The sequence below is a fragment of the Xiphophorus hellerii genome, chromosome 6, assembly GCF_003331165.1.
Source record: "Xiphophorus hellerii strain 12219 chromosome 6, Xiphophorus_hellerii-4.1, whole genome shotgun sequence".
Lineage (NCBI taxonomy): Eukaryota > Metazoa > Chordata > Actinopteri > Cyprinodontiformes > Poeciliidae > Xiphophorus > Xiphophorus hellerii.
In genome coordinates, this window is record NC_045677.1 from 9,279,750 (window position 1) to 9,297,941 (window position 18,192).

At 40.1% G+C, this 18,192-nt stretch overlaps 1 protein-coding gene across 3 annotated transcripts; it reads right to left on the reverse strand.

The window, feature by feature from the left end:
• Positions 1-934: 934 nt before the first annotated feature.
• Positions 935-13,718, reverse strand: LOC116721797 (1-phosphatidylinositol 4,5-bisphosphate phosphodiesterase delta-1-like). Of its 3 annotated transcripts, none has more exons than XM_032565771.1 (15): positions 13,494-13,718; positions 10,095-10,253; positions 9,167-9,395; positions 8,845-8,974; positions 6,724-6,952; positions 5,634-5,835; positions 4,969-5,113; positions 4,729-4,881; positions 4,488-4,640; positions 4,258-4,411; positions 3,723-3,839; positions 3,440-3,618; positions 3,226-3,358; positions 2,359-2,508; positions 935-1,430 (listed from the first exon to the last, which is right to left on the reverse strand). In XM_032565771.1, the coding sequence occupies exons 1-15, from the start codon at positions 13,513-13,515 to the stop codon at positions 1,339-1,341; spliced, it is 2,247 nt and encodes a 748-aa protein (XP_032421662.1). In that variant the 5' UTR covers positions 13,516-13,718; the 3' UTR covers positions 935-1,338. The 3 variants fall into 3 exon arrangements, with proteins under 3 accessions (XP_032421662.1, XP_032421661.1, XP_032421660.1); XM_032565770.1 differs by having other exon boundaries at positions 13,482-13,718; XM_032565769.1 differs by lacking the exon at positions 13,494-13,718 and adding an exon at positions 10,833-11,007.
• Between the last annotated feature and the right edge of the window lie 4,474 nt (positions 13,719-18,192).

Here is an 18,192-nt window from a genome sequence, read left to right on the forward strand (position 1 = left end):
TGTTATTAGCATCTTTTGTAATTAGCTTACATCATAACCATGTGATTATGGCTGTTGATTGTAATCTTACAGGAGTAGAAAACGTTTTAAAAAATGGAATTTAAGATGCAGGTTTTTTTTTGTGTTCTGCATAATTGTTTTTATTGGGAAGAAACATCAGCTGATAAACATATTAGCAATGAACAAGTTAAGTTTGATATATTTTCCCCAACAGTGTCAGCTGCCAACAGCAGGAAGAGATTAATCCATTTAATCTCTTAGTACCAACTATAAAAACAGAAATGTATTTTTAATAGCATTTAGTTTCTATTATTCATTGTTATTTTTCCTTTAATTTGCTACTGTGAAATGTATGTTATTCAAAAAGTGGGAAGCTAGGTCTCATTTGGATATTCCAAATTTGATCATGCTAGCGCTGGGCTCTTGGGGGCCCCCTGGTGGCAGGAGGCCCCACCACCAGGTGGAACACACCAGATCCATGTGTTCGATCTGGAATAAACTTGAAATGTTGGATTTTTAAAAATCTTTCAAAAGCCACTTCAATAAAAGATTACTTTCTTTTAAGACTGTTATGTCTTTACTAGTTGTTGCAAAAGGCTTATGGGTGTCTGCAGGAATATTTGGTGAAATAACTTAATGACACTTCAAAAACGTCAAAGTAAACCTTTTTTAAATTTAACAGGAATAATTACTCCCTTTTCTAATTAATGTCCTGTTGAGATCATTGAGCTTTGACTTCTTCACATTACTGTAGCACTTCCTTGACTGTCTTTTATTGACACTTTGTGTACAAAGGGTGTGTCAACCCAAAGTTCACTTGGCAACGATCTTATTCTGTGGAAAGACAAAAGGCGCTCTCCTTGTGCGAGTCTCCTGAGGCACATCCAGACCGATCTGCTGGACAGTCTGATACAAAATAAATAAAAAGCACACGTTTCACTTTCAAAGTGTTTACTGATGATAAAGAAAAATGTCAGATTCTTGCACATGAAAACTAAATCATTAATGGCTGAATCTATTGGTGAAAACAAAGCATGCCGTTTCTAGGCCGTTTTTCTTTAAACTACATAAAATAATTTAAAAAATATATTCTGATTAAAATTGAGGACATGAGTTAGTTAAACCCATTGTGTCTGCAACGTGACCGACAATGAATCTATAATCCTCATATTACTTCTGCAGTCTAATTTTAAACTACTACAATACCATCTATAAGTTAGCTTTCCTCTAAAACAAACTAAACAAAAATCTAAAAACATGGTTGCTGTGTGAACAAGGTTCGGGTTTGTTGCAGTGGCGCAGGCGGAGGTTTGGGGTGGCGATACGCCGTCTGGTGTTTCATTCAGCATCCAGGACCATGACGTGCACAAAGAGTCCAGCTGAGGGGAGCTTGTCTCCGTTCCTGTTGAGCAGAGGCACGTGTCTGTATCCTGTGTGGGAGAGGGCAGATAAAGCAGATGTGCTCAGTGATCAGAAAGCCAGAAATAAGAAGAGCTGTCTGGGTAAGAGTCTGAAATGAAACCTGTGTTTCCTCCCTCAGAAAAGGAACAGTTCATTTTTCTGTTCCTTTACAAACAGAAAACAAAGTCTTGAACTGTGTCACATTATGGCCACAAACTTCAGTGTAATTTTATGTGATAGAACAACACAAAGTAGTGTTTGGTGGATTTTAATTATTAAATTTTTTTTTTTAAATTATGCACTGCTTTCTGTTATGTCATGTGGCTGTAACTAGGGATGCACCGATCCACTTTTTTCACTTCTGATACCGATATGAGTTTTAGTATCGGCTGATCCAATGCACAAAAACAGTGCTGAATTGATTTAAAATCTTTCTTTCTTTCTTTAAACAGAGACATAAATGCACTGAATTACAAATTGATTTGATCAATCTCCACCAGCACGTCACACTTAAATACACCAAAAGCTTCACAAGCTTGGCGAAACGTGTAAAAATAACTTCAAGTTGTTCAGTTAGGAGCAGACAAGTCAATAAATGACAAGAACAAACTGTGATAAACCCTCTTTCGAATGGTTCAGAAATGAAAAATAGGACTTTTAAAAATAATGTCAAACTCATAAAAAAGCATGATGTCCAGAGTAAAAAGCATAGAATTAGACTGACTAGATTTGCCCTTATAGAGCAAAAAACATTGTGATTTATACCTGATCTAGATTCTTCTTTTTTCAATATTGGGGACCAATACACCAATATTGGTGTATTGGATATTAATATTGGATTGGTGTATCTCTAGCTGTGACGTCACAACAATCTGTCCTTCAGGGAGTCATTGGCTCTTACAGGCACTAAAGAAAAAAAAAGGCTACAAATACAGGCAGAAATAAACTAAGACGTACCCAGTTTGAGGCTGTTGAACGGAAGTGTGTACTGTCCGACGAACTCGTTGTCAGACGTCAAGTCGTGGTCCTCTATGAGAAAGCGAACCAGCGCCAGCTCTGGCACGTACACGTCAAACCGGAAGTTCTCATTCCAACTTGGGTTGAAACCTTAAAACAGAAAGCAGAGACATGACGCAACGCTGACATTGTGAGTTATTTGTAGTGTGAAGCTCATCACGGGAGGCGCTTGATGCGGTAAGGTGTGTATGTTGTGTAAATACGTGCGTTTTTAAATATCGAGTAACAGAATTTCTTGTTTCATCATATGGTAAAAAATTGTTTTTAGCCGGTATTTTAAGTTACAAACGTAAACGGTTTGCAACCGGCAGTATGCTTTTTTTTTTTTTTTTTGGCTCACTGTGTTTTTTTTTCTTTGTACGCAATCCCAGCTCGTGAATGTAGAGGTTTGTTTCAATTTAACGTGTTTATCAGTAAAGTTTCAACCCTCATTCAGGGGGAATGCTGCGTAAATAAACGCGAGAGTCTCACGCTAGTGGGAGAAATGGCTCGGGGCCTTTTGCGAAAACAAAAGAGAAATCCTACACCCGCTAAAATTTGACGCTGTTCCATTTTTTATTTCCATTTTTCTGAGAAGGACGTTGGCCTCTTGTCTTCTTTTGAGCTTTTCAGGCAGTTTCCTTCAATGTTTTTTGGTGCAGCGCCACCACAGGCGAAAGCGGGAACAGGTCTTTCAATTAGTTTGACACTGTAGTGTGAAAGTGAACTGCAGCAGCTGACAAGGTAACAAATTTTGCAACTTTGGTCGCCAATCAAACCGAGTCAACCAGACTGTCAGGTGTGAAAACAACCTAAGACCACATGTACCATTGTTCGCAACAGCACTGGTCTCTTTCTCTGCAACATCAGCCGGCACCCCATAGATCTGCACTTTAACCAGCGGGTCCACGATGGAGGATTTCTTCTGGTTGACTTTAGGGAGCTGCTGGCCTGATATAACCTAGTGACAGATGCAAAACACATTAGTACTGAACAGGTTCCCAAGCTAACCGCAAAACCTTACTGACACTGGGGACCTCACCATGACATGCAGCGTCTTGTGCTGCAGCCAGTCTCCTCGGGTCAGGGTGATGGGGTCGAACTCGGTGGCACCGTCCCTCATGTAGGCCGGTTTGAGAACGTAGCCGCCCTTGCCGTTGATCAGGAATCTGCCCTGGTTTATGTCCAACTCTGTGCAGGCCGTCTGGAAGTTCAGGGCGACTGGAGCAGAAGTGAAAAAAGGAAAATAAAAGGAATGTGAGGAATGTAAAAGAAGGGCCTGTCTTCCTTTGGTAATTAGTAACGTTGGGCGTCGGGTTTTGTACCAATTTGGCAGCCCGCGTTCCACAGTGGTACTGGGTTGTAGTTTGAAGAGTCGGTCCTTGAGCCTGCGGGATAAATGCGGCTCAGTTTTTCCACGTTGTGGCGGATGTAGGCATTTGCTGCAGAAAAAAAATAAGAATAAGTCATTTACAATTTCTTTCAAAATGACCCCTTAGCCCTTCAACTAGTTTTCAGTCTCTTAAAGTGTTCCCATCCAGGATTGCCCTGAATTTACCCCAATTGATCATTCTGTTAAATATGACCAGAGTGCATTTCTGCTGAAGTTGTGCCATACAGATGTTCAAAGCTTGAGTTATTGTTTTATAATCCAACTCTGCTTTCAACTTCCCCATAACTTTGTCCCCTACTTTGTGTTGCTCTGTCAGATAAAAGCCCAATAAAATACCTTTAACTTTGTGTGTCCAACATGACAAAATGTGGAAAAATTCAAAGGGGGATGTGAATGCCTCTGCATGGGGCTGTACCTGTGGACTCCAAGCGTAATGAGGAGTCAAATGCTCAACATTGTGTCTTTACCTGACTCCTCTGCCAGTTTCACGGCTTTCCCCTCTTTAAACGACGCTATCTCGTAAAAGCTCTGGTTTTTCCTGGCGTCTTCGAAGCCGTTGAAGTGGACACTCTTGCAGTAGATGACCATGTCGGACAGCTCTTTGGCTAGTTTCAGGTTTTTCTTTTAACGCAAAGGTCAAAAATTAGACATCAGACAAAAGACCGATTTCGGAACATAGCTAATGTAGCCCCCTCACCTTGCTCTTCTCCGCTGGTTGGTCGTCTGCCTCGTTACTCGACTCTTCTTCTTCGGTCACATCGGTGTTGTCGGCCTCCTCAGTGACATCAGCGAAGTTGGCCTCCAGTTTGTTTAATCTCTTTCCTTTAATCAAGAATTTCCCTTTCAGCTCCTGAGGAAGAGCACATGCATCCACACCTGTAATCATAACGCTGCTCCCTTCACAGCTTTAAAGCTCATTAAGATGAGCTGGCACCAACCTCAGGCGATGGGAAATTTGCGGGCATGCCGTCGCCCAGGGGAGTGGTGACGAGCGCGCTCCCCAGGATGGAGCTCATGTGTTGGGCCATGACGGACTGTTGCTCCACGCTACAGTGGTTCTCCAAGGAGAGAATTACTGGGTAGTCAGATTTCTTGGGGACAACCAAAAAAAAATAATTAAAAATTAAGTGTTGTAGGAAGTAATTGAAGATGCTACCTGAGATTGGCACTAGCTATACCTTGAAAGCATATTCTTTGATGGTTTTGATCGCATCTTTGAAGAGGATCTTTGAGGTTAGAGTGTAACCGTGGTAGATCACCGGCTCGTTGTCTGATCCATCCCAGCAATCCAGCTCCACACAGCGGCAGCCCTTCAGCAGAGCTCTGAGGGAATAACGGCCGTCTTTAGAAACTCAGTACACAGGTTATCTAAAAGGTGTCATCAAGTCAAATCTGAGACTTGTAGAACTTTCAATGCAACCATGACTGAAATTTAAGACTGAAAAAGCTAGAAATATCGGGAATGGTTGGGTGATCCTGCTGTATTACAATTACAAACCCTCATACAACAAACATCCTCCAGCCAACTATTGTTGTAATTTCAATTTGCACAATTCTATGGTTGATGGAAACGCAGCTATTGTAGCTTACCCCCCATCAACGTGTGAATGTGTGCGTGATTGGGTGAACGACAGATGTAGTGTAAAGCGCTTTGGAGTCCTCTGGACTGGATAAAGTGCTATACAAGAGCAAGCCATTAGCTGTGTAAAGTTAATGAGGTGAATTTTCCTTAAGCTTTTATTCCTGCAAAAACACACTTCAAGCATTACAAGACATAAGTAGTGGCAAACGCTGGGAAAACTTGATCTTTAAAATACCGAACACAGAGGCTTGAGTTGGTTACCTGACGTAGGCCTCGGTGCTGCTGGGTCCTTTCAGCTGATCCTCCGTGAGGTACGTGTTGTGTGAGGAGGAGATGAAATAATGGTTGAGGGGCTGCTGCATGTCCTGGTACACTTTCTTATGGTCCGGATTGAAGACCATGGCCTCTGGATCGTGGAGGTACATGAGGAAGCCATCTTTGGACAGCAGACTTTTCCCTTTGGCTAAAAGCGACCAAAACCAAGACAATTGTTATGAATTCATTTTTGACATCATAAATACACAGATAAAACAAGTCACTTATATGAAGTAGGCTATAGATACTCCACAGAACCACTGCTGGTCAACCATTTACATTTCCTGTAATGCGGAGCTAGTAAGCTGCAGGCCAAAACAGCCCAAAGCAAAACATGATATTTGCTAAAATCAGAGAGCATTTACAAAATAAAAGAGGCAGGGAACATTTCAAGGACCAAGCTAGTAGCTAGTGACTACATTTTTACCTGTTAATGAGAGCATGCATTTGGGAATACCAATAAACCTAACAAACCTGTGTCTATGTTTCAATTTCAATAGAATATGCTAACTGCTTAGTAACCAGCATTATAAGCCAATAAGAGAACGACCATTTCTTAGCAGTTTTAGCTTTTGTACACTAAAGGAACATGTTCACCGACATAGGTAGTATAATCTTCTACCCAGCATTATCTGTGTAAGGTTAAATGGTAAATGGTCAGAAGTGCAAAAAGCAGTTTAGCATTGCAGCTGACTTGAGATGGAGAACACATGGTAGCCATATTGGATTTTGAGGTCTGTTACTGAGGAGAAACGTCCAGCTTTCTGACTTGGAACTTAATTGGACGTTTTTGTTTAATTTTCCAAACTGGAACTTGGAAATTTTATCTTCGAAGCAAAAACATGTGAAAAAATGTAGCCTTTAACTGAACGTGCAGAGCCAAAATACAAGAGGATGTTTGTCCCATTCTCTTTAAATTTATCTTAAGGACCAATAGATAGACTAAAACTTTATTATTATGCAAGTACCTGGAAATCTTAGTATCTGCATAGGTTGTATTTGGTTGTAAAATGTCTTGGAGTTCTAAGGTACTGACCCTGTTCATCTGGCTCGTACTTCTCAATGATCTTCTGGGCGTCGGCGAGGGTCACCTTCTCCCTCTGCTCCTTCGTCAGGAATTCCACCAGATTTCCGGCATTCATGAAGCCGGTGGTTTTGGCGTACTCCCCGTAGATGATGTCGATCTCCTCCCGATGGGTCAGCAGATTGTAAAAATGCTCAATCTCCGCTCCGGTGAGGTATCCAGATTCTGATTTGTCACATTTCTGTGGTTGTTGGAGTGCAACATCAAGGTTAGAACATTTATATGAAATAGGCTATTTCATATAAGTGTGAACACCTAAACAATAAAGTTTGCACCACGATTCACAAGCTAAGACGCTGTTATGTGCACACAAACCATTGCATACACAATGTGGGGGGAAAAAAACTACGACTTTGTTTATATAAAAACAAAACAATATGTGTGGGGAACAATTCAGCTTAATATGATCAGATCAAAATTGATTTTATTAACTATTGCACGAGCAAGACACTGTACCCAGCAATTTTCTTTGATGTGTTCTCCGTTTGCCGCCTGCGTTACGTAAAAACTTGGAACCATTAAAAATGTGATTCTTTTTTTTAATTGACTTATTCCAGGATTATTTGAAGTTTCAGGGCTTTGAGGCAGCATGTGTTACTCTGTAGCCTCAAGTGACCTTTCGGTAATGCTGTTATTACTTAGAGTGTGGCCTTTGGAGTAGTTGCTGCGAAAAGTGATAGTTTTTTTTTTTTTTTACTTTGTTCCACAACACACTGTATCTGTTTCTTCCATGAGGAGCAGGAAGACCCATTTATCTGACCACAAACCACATTTCCAGTTGATGGTCCCTCCTACGTCTTCCTTAGAGGCACATTATTTTCAAACTGTCTCCCACACATGGTGCCTTGCAAAAGCATTCATAATATTTGAACTTTTCCACATTTTATCACATTACAACCACAAACTTCATTGTGTTTTACTGCAGCTTTAAGTCACAGACGGAGGCAAAGAACCGCATAACTGAAATGGAAGAATGTGATATGACCTCGGTGGTGGTGAGCTTTTGTATTCACCCCCATTTACTCCAATATCCCTACCAAAGATGGCTCTCCACTTACGCTAACAAGGCAGGGAGAGTATTAAGCCAAAAAAGCAGCCAAGAGGCCCATGGTAACTCTGAAGGAGCTGCTGAGTTCCACTGCTCAGGTGGAAAAAGAAATCTGCTGATGGCAGAACTATAGGTCCTTGTATAAATCTGTCCTCTGTGAAAAAGTAGCAGGGACAAAGATGGGTCCAAGACCAACATGTGCCGTTTTCCCTTCAGGAATTATATTCTGCTTTGTGTTGGCCTATCTCAAAGAATCCAAATAAACACATTACAGTTTGTGTTTGTTGCAAGAAAAATGTTACACATAAACTCAAATCACTAAGTGTTCGTAATGGACTTCCTCTTCCCATCTTTGGTCAGAAGAGTAAGCCATTTGTGCTGTCTGACGACGTCACCCGTACTATACTTATTTTTGCCACAATACATTCTGCAGTGCAGGATCTGAAAAGCAGCAATTTAAAGGGACAGTGTCGTGTATTTTCTAGGCACATAATGCCATTTTACAGCACAATCAAGTAACTATGCTAACTTTAGTCGTTACAGAAATGCCATATACATAAAATGTGACTTAAAAGAAGTTTAACATCATAATTTAACACCTTGAAATTGGGCCACTGTCTCTTTTAAAACCTGCTATTTCTGAAACTCTGCCTTCAAAAAGTCACCACAACATCGCTTTTCTATTAGCCCTTTAACAAAGTTTTTACCACTGTTGCACTGAGAACCTGTTTACTGAGCTCAACAGATGCGTAGTTTGTCCAGGTGTTTGCTAATTGCACCTGGCTAGTCCGAAGGAGCTGAGTGGGGGAGTCTCTGAATGGTTGCTGTGGAGATTATACGATTTCTCAAACATGCATGAAAGAGTCAAGGCCACACTCCAGGTACGTTTATGATGAAGGAATAAGAACATAACATGAAAGGTTTATGCTAAAAATCAATATTTGCAACGGCATTTATCATAAAATGAAGTTTTGAAGGTATTGCAACGTCTTAGCAAGTTCTTGCCAGCAGTACATCTGTATCACCTTGAAGAGCATCTCTGCGTAGTCATCATCCAGCCCAATGTTGAGCAGCTGGAGGAAGTTCTTCATCTCTTGCTGACTCAGTTTACTATCTTTGTTCTTGTCTGCTTTGCTCAGGCAGCTGAAGATCCAACTGTGAAGTTTGCATGTAAGGAGAATACAATCTGAGTGCTTGCTGGTACAATCTCACTGGTTGGTCCTCGTCGCCAGGCCTTGATTTACAGCCTATAGTGACAGACCGAGGACACATGGCTCAACAAAATGCAGACACTTTTTGGAGTGAGTTTCATTCCAGATAGGAACTCATATGTTTGTGAAAGGATACTGATCCTTAGCCTGATTGGCGGAGAGGTTGTCTAGCCTTGAGATCAGTTTTTCCAGGCCCCTCACCCAGCACCCGGACTCTTCCTCCGAGCTAGCTATGAGGTCCAGGTTCTTTCGGTGGCCCTTAAACACGATGGTGAAGCAGCGGCCCTCCACATGCTCTTCTGTGTTCTTCTTCAAACCCTCCGACTGGCGGCCAAGTCTAACTGCTGCGATGCTGTCGACTGGAACTAGACATCAGAAATACCCCAGATGTTTAACGGTATTATAGCTTTTATATTTTATATATAGCATTTATATGTTTCTCTAGTTCTTGCTGCAACATTAGTCCTTTAAATTTTGAAATGTTCCTCAGGTGATAGAAGGCCAACTTTGCAACTGCCTTTATGTGATTCTGAAGGTTCAGATCTGAGTCTAACTTAATTCTTCCGGATGATAAAGTGTGTACCCTTGCAGAAACAAAGCATATCCTTGCTTCTTAATATCTTTAAGCGTCAATGAGCAGCTTTGCAACAGCTAGTCATAGCACTATGACTAGCTGTTGCAAAGTTGCTTTTTGCAATTTAATCGTCAAGGAAACACCAGTAATGATGTTACCCAATGGCGCTTATCAGCCTGTGACCACATCAGTTTATGGATGTCATTAAAGCAGAAATATAACAGGGGCTATTTTAGCTCGCTCCTCCTCTTACTCAAAAAAAAAAAACTACAACTATCTCTTCAGACACACCCACTAAACTGATATCACGCACAACCGATAATACGACGTAAAACACTAGTTTTACGGCTTTGTGAGCAGTCGTCCACTCTTCTACACATCCATCTGTACTGAAACGTTATCAGAGATCGCGCTGTGTGTGTTAGCGTTGAAATTATAAATCTATCTTGGTGAGACATATGATTGCTGGGTGACACGGTGCAGGACTCACAGGTCTGGCTCGACTTGAAGGTTTTCTTAGATTCACGCCATATGGTCTTGCAGTCCTCCTGGAGCTTTAGATGACGGGTCTTCTTCCAGGACGGGGACAGGACCTTGAGGAGGTCTCCACCTTGCAGGAGGAACTGCAGGTCTGGATCGCCCTCCATTCCTAAAGATGAGAAATATGCCTTTAAGAGAAACAATGAGGAAAAAGTCTGCGGCTGAAAACCATGCATGAAATGATTGTAAGGGTCAAAGTGTACCCATGTTTCTAAATGTAAGGATCCAAAAATGCAAATATTAATTGTGATAACATTCCTAAGGTTGAAGTCTAGAAAAAGTGACAGAGTGACTCTGGCTGTATGGAGCATAGTGCATTGTAGTGGTGGCTGGGTTCTGCTGTTAAGCAGATAAAGATGGCTACTATACATTCTCTCTTTAGGTCAACAAATTCAAATTTGGCTGTTAGGAAATATTTTCAGTTGCAATAAAAACCACAGAGTTGATATTATAGATTTAGTGGCCATCACTCTCAATATGTGGTAGTATTTTAGCAGCACTGCTACCTCCCATTTCCTACAGTTATCTCAAAGTAAGAACACTCAGAACAATTAAAGCATTTGCTGAATTGCCACAACAACAACAACCATACTCCTTAGACATACAATGGGACACCAAACGCGTGCAACATAACCCGGATAACCCATCCGCCTCAACACTCAGATCATCTGGTCGTTGTGCAACATACCTATAAGTTTTGCATTTGTTTGTATCTCCTTCTGGTTGGAGGCATGGTGAAGCAATTCCTCAGATTTGCTAAGTTTAGTTTGTCTCCGCACGCAAGACATGTTGCTCCAGGCTGCAGAGAGGCTTCGGGAGAGTGTTGCCCAGACGCAAGAGAGAGAGAGACAGAGAGACCGGTCTGTGTGTGTGTGGACTGAAAGGGCGTGTACCAGCTAACCCCGGAGTTTACTTCAGCTCTCCCAGGACTTCCCTAAGAGACAGTCAGCTGACAACCGGGATGACCTACTTAAACCCGTGAAACGGACGACTGTCAACTTGGCAAGCTATATAGTTAGTTTGGTTTTTGCTGCTTGTAAAGTTAAATCTACCCAAAAAGTTATTTTAATAGAAGGAAAAGGCATGGAGGAAAATATGCCTACATTTCTCAAAACAACCACAGGTTCAATGGAAATGTTACAAATTAGCCAGGAAACAGTTGAGCTACAAAACCTTATTCCGTTTAGCTGCTTGCTAATAATTAACCGCTGCTTTGAAGCAATTAGCATTGACGAAGCTACATACAAAACGTAGATACATTGGATTTGAAAAAGATATATAAAAATACAGGTAATTGATAATACAAGGAAAGCGCTCGAGCCTTCTCCAAGACATATTAGCGTTAAAGTTGACTTTAAATGAACTATTTGCATATTTGAAAAATATGCCAGCTTTAGCATTTAACCTGTAACTGCTGCGAGTTAAAATGTAAGTGATATAAAAATAATAATAATAAAAAAAAAAATGACATTGGATTAGCCCCTGAAGTCACCACTAACAATGACGTCACAGCAGGGTTGAGTTCTAAATTGGACATTTGCTAATGTTGTGGTGCTAATTATTGCTGACATCAGCATATTTATTTCTATCCATTCCTACCCCAAATGAATATGTTCACAGATAGTGAATGTACACCGCTGTGTGACCATCATTATTGCCAATTTAAAAAAGCATACGTGCAACCTTCACCAAATTTTATATGCACAGCAACCATCCTGGATAATGAACTCCAGGCTGCAATAATTGACTTTTCCAGTCAGAATTCCAACTGCAGAAGGCATTTGTTGTTTTATTTCCAACTGGGAACAGGAAAATCCAACGTCTTGTGTATAGAGAACAGAACTATTCTGACAAATGTTAGCCTCCAATTTGACTAAAGGGCCATTTCGCCAATTTAAATGAGTCTGAACCTTGATTCCAGTAAGCTTGAAACCTACAGCAGGGGTCTCCAACTCCAAAAACATCTGACTGAAACAAATTGCTCATTAGCTGGGCTCTGTTGATCTTGAGAATGTGTTGTGGAGGTACTTCAGCCACTTTGTGTGTTACATTAGAGCAGGGATGTAGCTAAAGATTCAAGAGAGCTTTTTAGGACAGGAGTCAAAGAACCCAGCTTCACAGATTTTTCAAACTTGAATTGTTTTAAACTCGTAACAGAATCCAGACGTATTGTTTCTGATTTGTGAAAACTCAAGAAGGGGCCATTTTAAATCTCATTTTCTACATCACCTCGGGTGGGACTGAGTTTAAAGAACACAAAACTAGTCAGGGCAAAAGTATGGACAGAGTTATTAATTGATGACAAACGTTAAAGCTTCTGATTTGTCAAACCCTAATTTAATTTGTAAACATTTATTAAATGGTGGATTTCAGGCTTTTAACCATTATAGTGGGTCCAGCATAAGAACTATATTTCCTGTAGCCTACAGCTCAAACCCTGACAAACTAACAGATTGTAACATGTGAAACCAAAATTTATTTAGCAAGAATTCAAAGATGATTTTTTTTCTTCTTACTATGAGGTAAAGAACCCCAATAAAAAAGCCTTAAATTTATCCCTTTCCATTCCAAGTTTGATTTAGTATCTAAACTGAATGACAATTTCAATAGCGCCATCTTTTGGAATGTAAGGGAGTGACATCGTGGGGTTTGCGTGCTGCTGGACAGTCCATACGAAATTCAAATTTTACAGGTAACCATTGTGGGGAAAACTTACGAACATATGGCAGAGGAAGACGTTAGATGTTACAACACCCGCATGACTCTGACTTTTACGATTGTAAGGCGGGGAACAAGGGAAAAGATCAGTTTTCTGCAGAAAAGCAGGATCTCCCCTTTCAAATTGTAGTGCTACGGCGCCATCTTGTGGTTTAGTTGCGACACTTCGTATGCTGTGATTTAACAACGCCTTATTTGCATTACTTGTCGTTTACAACCTTGTAAAGAAACAGGCAATTCATACTGTGCACACAACGATTCAGTTTGTCGCTTTCTTGACTTGCTGTCTAACCAAAGACAAGGCGCTGTTTTGGTTTGGCGACACTTGTGTTTGTGTTAGTAACAAGGCGCGTAAGAGGGAGCCACACCTTTAGGCTGAAAGTGATCTTGAAATGTACCACAGTGGCTGCAGGGGAGCATAGTTTTACATTAAACAAACAAAAATATTCATGATAGGTGCAGAAAGTTGCACAGTTTAACTTTTAGTTAAAAGTTAAACGCTCACGTCTATGGGCTATCAGGTTGTTGGATTATGAAAGTAATCGGGACTACTCCCAAGAGATGCAAGCCTCAACTACAACAAGCAAAACTAATAAAGTAACCAAAAATCCACTTTTACCTGTTAACTTACTTTCGATCCCATTCTTCTTCATCCTTACTTTTGTCCCTCCCCCCTTTTGTTGTTATTTTGCAGGTTCTCTCCTGGTTTGCTTTGTTTCACGAGTAGCTGCTCTCTGTTTTCATGCGTGCAGTTTCCAGTAAGGGGAGAAATCTCTGTAAGCCAACAAGAGCTCGATCTGAGCGCAGGGGAATGCTGCAGGCTCCAACACCGGTTTGACGAGACTGTCATTCAAGCTGGGCTGCTGATGTCACAACAGGGCAGGTTACAACCCACACTGTGCCATCAGACAACGAGTAGGTTAAGACGACCTTGTTTCAAAGTGCTGTTTTTGGTTTTTATTGTTTATTTAATCCTGCTGAACCTGCCTTTGAAAACAAAGTTACTTTCCTTTCATAATCTTGTATTTTAGAACAGGACACCCTGTGACAGAGAATGAAAGAGGATGGAAGAAACACCCACAACCTTGTAGAGAGAGTGAAAACTCATATCTCACGCCCTGTTGGTGCCTGGGGCTAGTGAATTTAACGAGAACATGTCAAATGTGTTCACGTTTAACACAAAGCAAATATATCCAGATAGTCTGAATGGAGGAGCTTAATAGTTATAAGTACAATTGGCTCTCTGCCAGCCACATAGTTGAGAGTGTCTTTTTGAGGATGTGGGACTAATGAATAGGACAGATGAAATCTTTACTTCCTATTTTGCTGGCGTACTGTTTTTTTTAACCATTCTTTAAATGATTTTTTTACAGTTCCAGTTGCCTTTGTTTTGTAGTGAAGTGGCAGGAAAGCGGGCAAGGAGGAAGGCATAAGTGGCAAGGGTCAACTGGCCGGGACTGGAACCCGTGAAGGCAGTGTGGAGGGCTGGCCTCCGTAAATGGGTCGCACGCTTTCCCCCTCGGCCGCGCCCATTTGCTAGCAGCTTTGCCTTGGTGGGATAATAGCGGCGCAGTCGGTGTAGCGCAGAGGCTCCTGTAGCTCTCAGCACTTCTCTTTCAGACCTGGCTTACCCTCAGCGCACTGTCAGCGGTGGAGAGCTTCCGGATGGTACTCAACAAGCCCCCACCCCAACCATCCCTCCGGTAAAACCATGCAAGGACCACAGTACGCAGCATATGGAAGGTTTTGAAAACCCTTAACACCACAGAAATATAAGTAAGATACTAGAAAAAGTGACTTGAGTTTTCCCACACCTGATGCTGCCCATTAGCTGGATGAGAGTCGGGCAATATAAATTTCCCATGTGCATTGAAAAGACAAATTCAGCTTTTTGTTAAACATAAGTCATAATGTGGAAAATAAGAAACTATGGTTGTTTTGAAGGTACAGCATGAGCTGGTTGGCTCAAGCTGCTTTCATTAGAAGTAATTTGATCATGTTACACAGTGCTGCAGAAATTCATTTGGCCCCTGTGCAAAGTTACTTTGGTTGAGCTTTGGTCACAAATGTTTTGGATCACTAAATAAATGTTAATGTCTGACAAAGATAAGCTGGTGAAATACTAAATGCAGCTTTCAAGTGATTTAAAGGTGCTTGTTAAATCAATCTGCTCCTGGATTTAAGCCTGGAAGTTGACTAAGCCACATCTAAACCATTCATTTAATTTGTTTGAACTAGTCAGAGATGGATTTGCTGGTTTGCTTTAGATCATTGTCTAAAGTAAACCAGACAATCATTGTCTAAAGTAAACCAGACAATGATCTAAAGCAACCATCTTTTCTTGCATAACCCAATAAAAACTGGTTCCATCAGTTTGGGTATTTCATCCAGTTCCTGCAGCCGCAAAGCAGCTCCATCACCATCAAACTGTTACCAGCATGTCTTTGTGTTTTTTCATTTTTTTTAATGAATTTGTGTTTTTGCAAACATTGCACTTTATATATGAGTTATAGACTCATATTGGGTGAGTTGTAATAATATTTTAGGATTTTTAAGAATATTAAAAATACTCAAGTATCTGAAAATGATGAAGCTATTTCATTTTTGCGGGAATAACATGGAGCTACTGGCCAAGAGACATTTTAAACCTACTATTATCATTTGATATTATCAGTTCATACCCGGTTTATAGGGTTTGTTAATACTGTACCTGTTAATGTACAGTAATTTGCATTAGCGAAGTAAACTTTTTTTTAGTGGACCGTTTTGGTCCGGAAACCAAAACAGTTTTTGGACCAAGGGCCCACATTCTCGTAAATCTGGCCCTGGGGATGATATTATTTTTCTGAAAAAAACAAAACAAAACACTGTTTTAGTTTTATGCCAGAGGCAACAAGACACACGCTTTTCCTCAGGTTCCACTGTCGTTTCATCTCTCAAAAGTCCAGAGAATGTTTCCCCTAAAGGAGTTTTTTTTTTATTAAATGCCTTAACTGGCCTAGGGAATTTCCATTCCCTTGGCCAGTAGCTCCATGTTATTCCCGCAAAAATGAAGTTGTTTAATTAACAGACGTGATCTGCAGAGGTGATGTTCTTCTCTTACTTCCTGGATGAGTCGCTGATGCATTCCAGGAATAATTCTGCCAGGACGGTAACGACTGGGTAGGTTCACACAAGGTTAAGTCTTCGTTTATGTTTATTCTGGTTATTTCTGTGTGATATTAACGCTGGTTTGGTTATCTGAAATATTTAAGTGGAAAAAGAATTAAATAAAACTCTTTTCCACAGACCTGTATCTTTTCATTTTTTAAATGTTTGTGCTAATTGAGGATTTTCTGCTTACGGTTAACTTATGTTATAAACCTTATGTTTATAGTACTGCTAAGGTTTGAACTGTTTTCTGACATTCACATTAAAGTGTTATACAGTATTTACTATCAACACAGAGTGACCTTTATCTCATAAATCATTCAGCTATTTAATACTTAAAAAAAAAAAACCCTCAGAGACAGTTAATCATAAAAAATATTTGTAAATATGTTGAAGCCAACAATAAAAGCTGACAAAGATGAGCTACAACTTAAACCTCATCTCAAAGAGAGAGGTGTGTGAGCCTGTGCTCGGGAAACAAGCAAGAACAGGCCTGTCTGTTTCCTCACATACCACTAATACCATCCGTGCAGCTTTTCCACACGTCTCAGGCTGCTCTTTCACTCCACTGGCTACAAATGTCCTCTGTTGTGAATATGTGCAATGGTCATTTTTGGTTTCAATGGTTTCATTTTTAAATACTCGTCTAATGTCTCACCTGTGTAAAATGTAAACTTTAAGACATGCCCGCTCACAATCAGCCTTTGGAGTTCTTCAAATCTTGCTTGACCGTTTATTTATTTAACACCTGAGGTTAGAAAGACCGCACGGATATTTAGTTCATGACTCAGCGTCTCCTTTAAATTGAAAGAATGATATAACATTAGAGGTGCCTAAGCCATTTAGGGTTCCACCAGTACTGGTGCAGACGCTGCAGCTGTTGGACATGTAGAGTTTTATTGTGAGCTAAAACGACGAGGGAAAATGATAGAAATCGGCTTTTTTTTCTTTAGGTCTCGCAGTTTGAGTTTAAAGCTACTACTAGCCACACTTTTCTGTGAAATCCCCTAAACAAACTGTAGATATAGTTTGTCGTATCATGATCTGTTTGCCGTAAATGTTTGTTTTGCTGTCTTACTGTAAAACTTTTATCTAATCACGATGAAATGTTCCCTCCTGAAACAGACTTCCGAGCAACTCGTGCATCCGATGACATCACAGAAGGTGTGGGGAAGCTGCCAGTCATTTCAGGTATTCCTGTTTGTATTTTTTCTTGCATTTTTCATTCGCATTTTTAAATAAAATCTTCCATCAAAGTTGTTTACATGTATTCTGTATGGACGTATTCATTTTTACTACTTCATTGCACCTTTTCATTTTTTAAACTTAAAATATTATGTAATCCTGCAGTAGAAATCCACACTTTTTTTCTTTTTTTTTAGTGAGGAAAAATGTACACACTGGATTGTGTCTTAAATGAGGAAATAGTATTATCTCAATTTAACAACATTAACATCTCATACATGTGCAAAATTATTTGGGTCTTCAATAACCCCAGTGGTGGGGTACCAACTCAAATGTTGGGGTCCTCTTTAGAAATCAAGACCAATAATGAGATATTGCCCCTAGTAAAATTATATGTAAATAACTTAAGAAATGTTGACACTGCATAATCACAATAGGATATCAATTGCACAGATGAGAGATAACAGAAGTAAGTGGTAGGGCTTTGTACAGATATTTAATTAATGCTACATTACCAGTTGTATGTGTCGTAGAGGATCACTGAACTCAACTTTCTTATACGGGGCATCAGTGTTATTTGACCAGTCCAGTTTGTTATTGGGCTGAACTTTTTAAAAGAGATTTCATCTCTTTTAAATGTTTTATCACGAAAATAGAGCAATTCGAAAATATGAGGTTGGCATGTTCTTTAGATTAAAAATATATACGTATATATAATTGAATTTTTTTTAAAGAGGGCAATTTTTTTCTTAACAGAAAAATCCTATTTTCTTAGGCGTTTCAGTCTTTTCTCTTGTGGTAGTCGCCAAAAGGTTTATTAATTTTTACATTATTTCTCGAAATATTTGGGGAGAAGGGCTTTATGATGTTTATGAATTGAAAACGGCACAAGTATTGGGGATATCAGCGCCATCTGTTGGTGATATTTTATTAATGTGGATAACAACAAGGATTGTCTTGGTCATGACACTTCACCTACATATTTTTGAAAAATA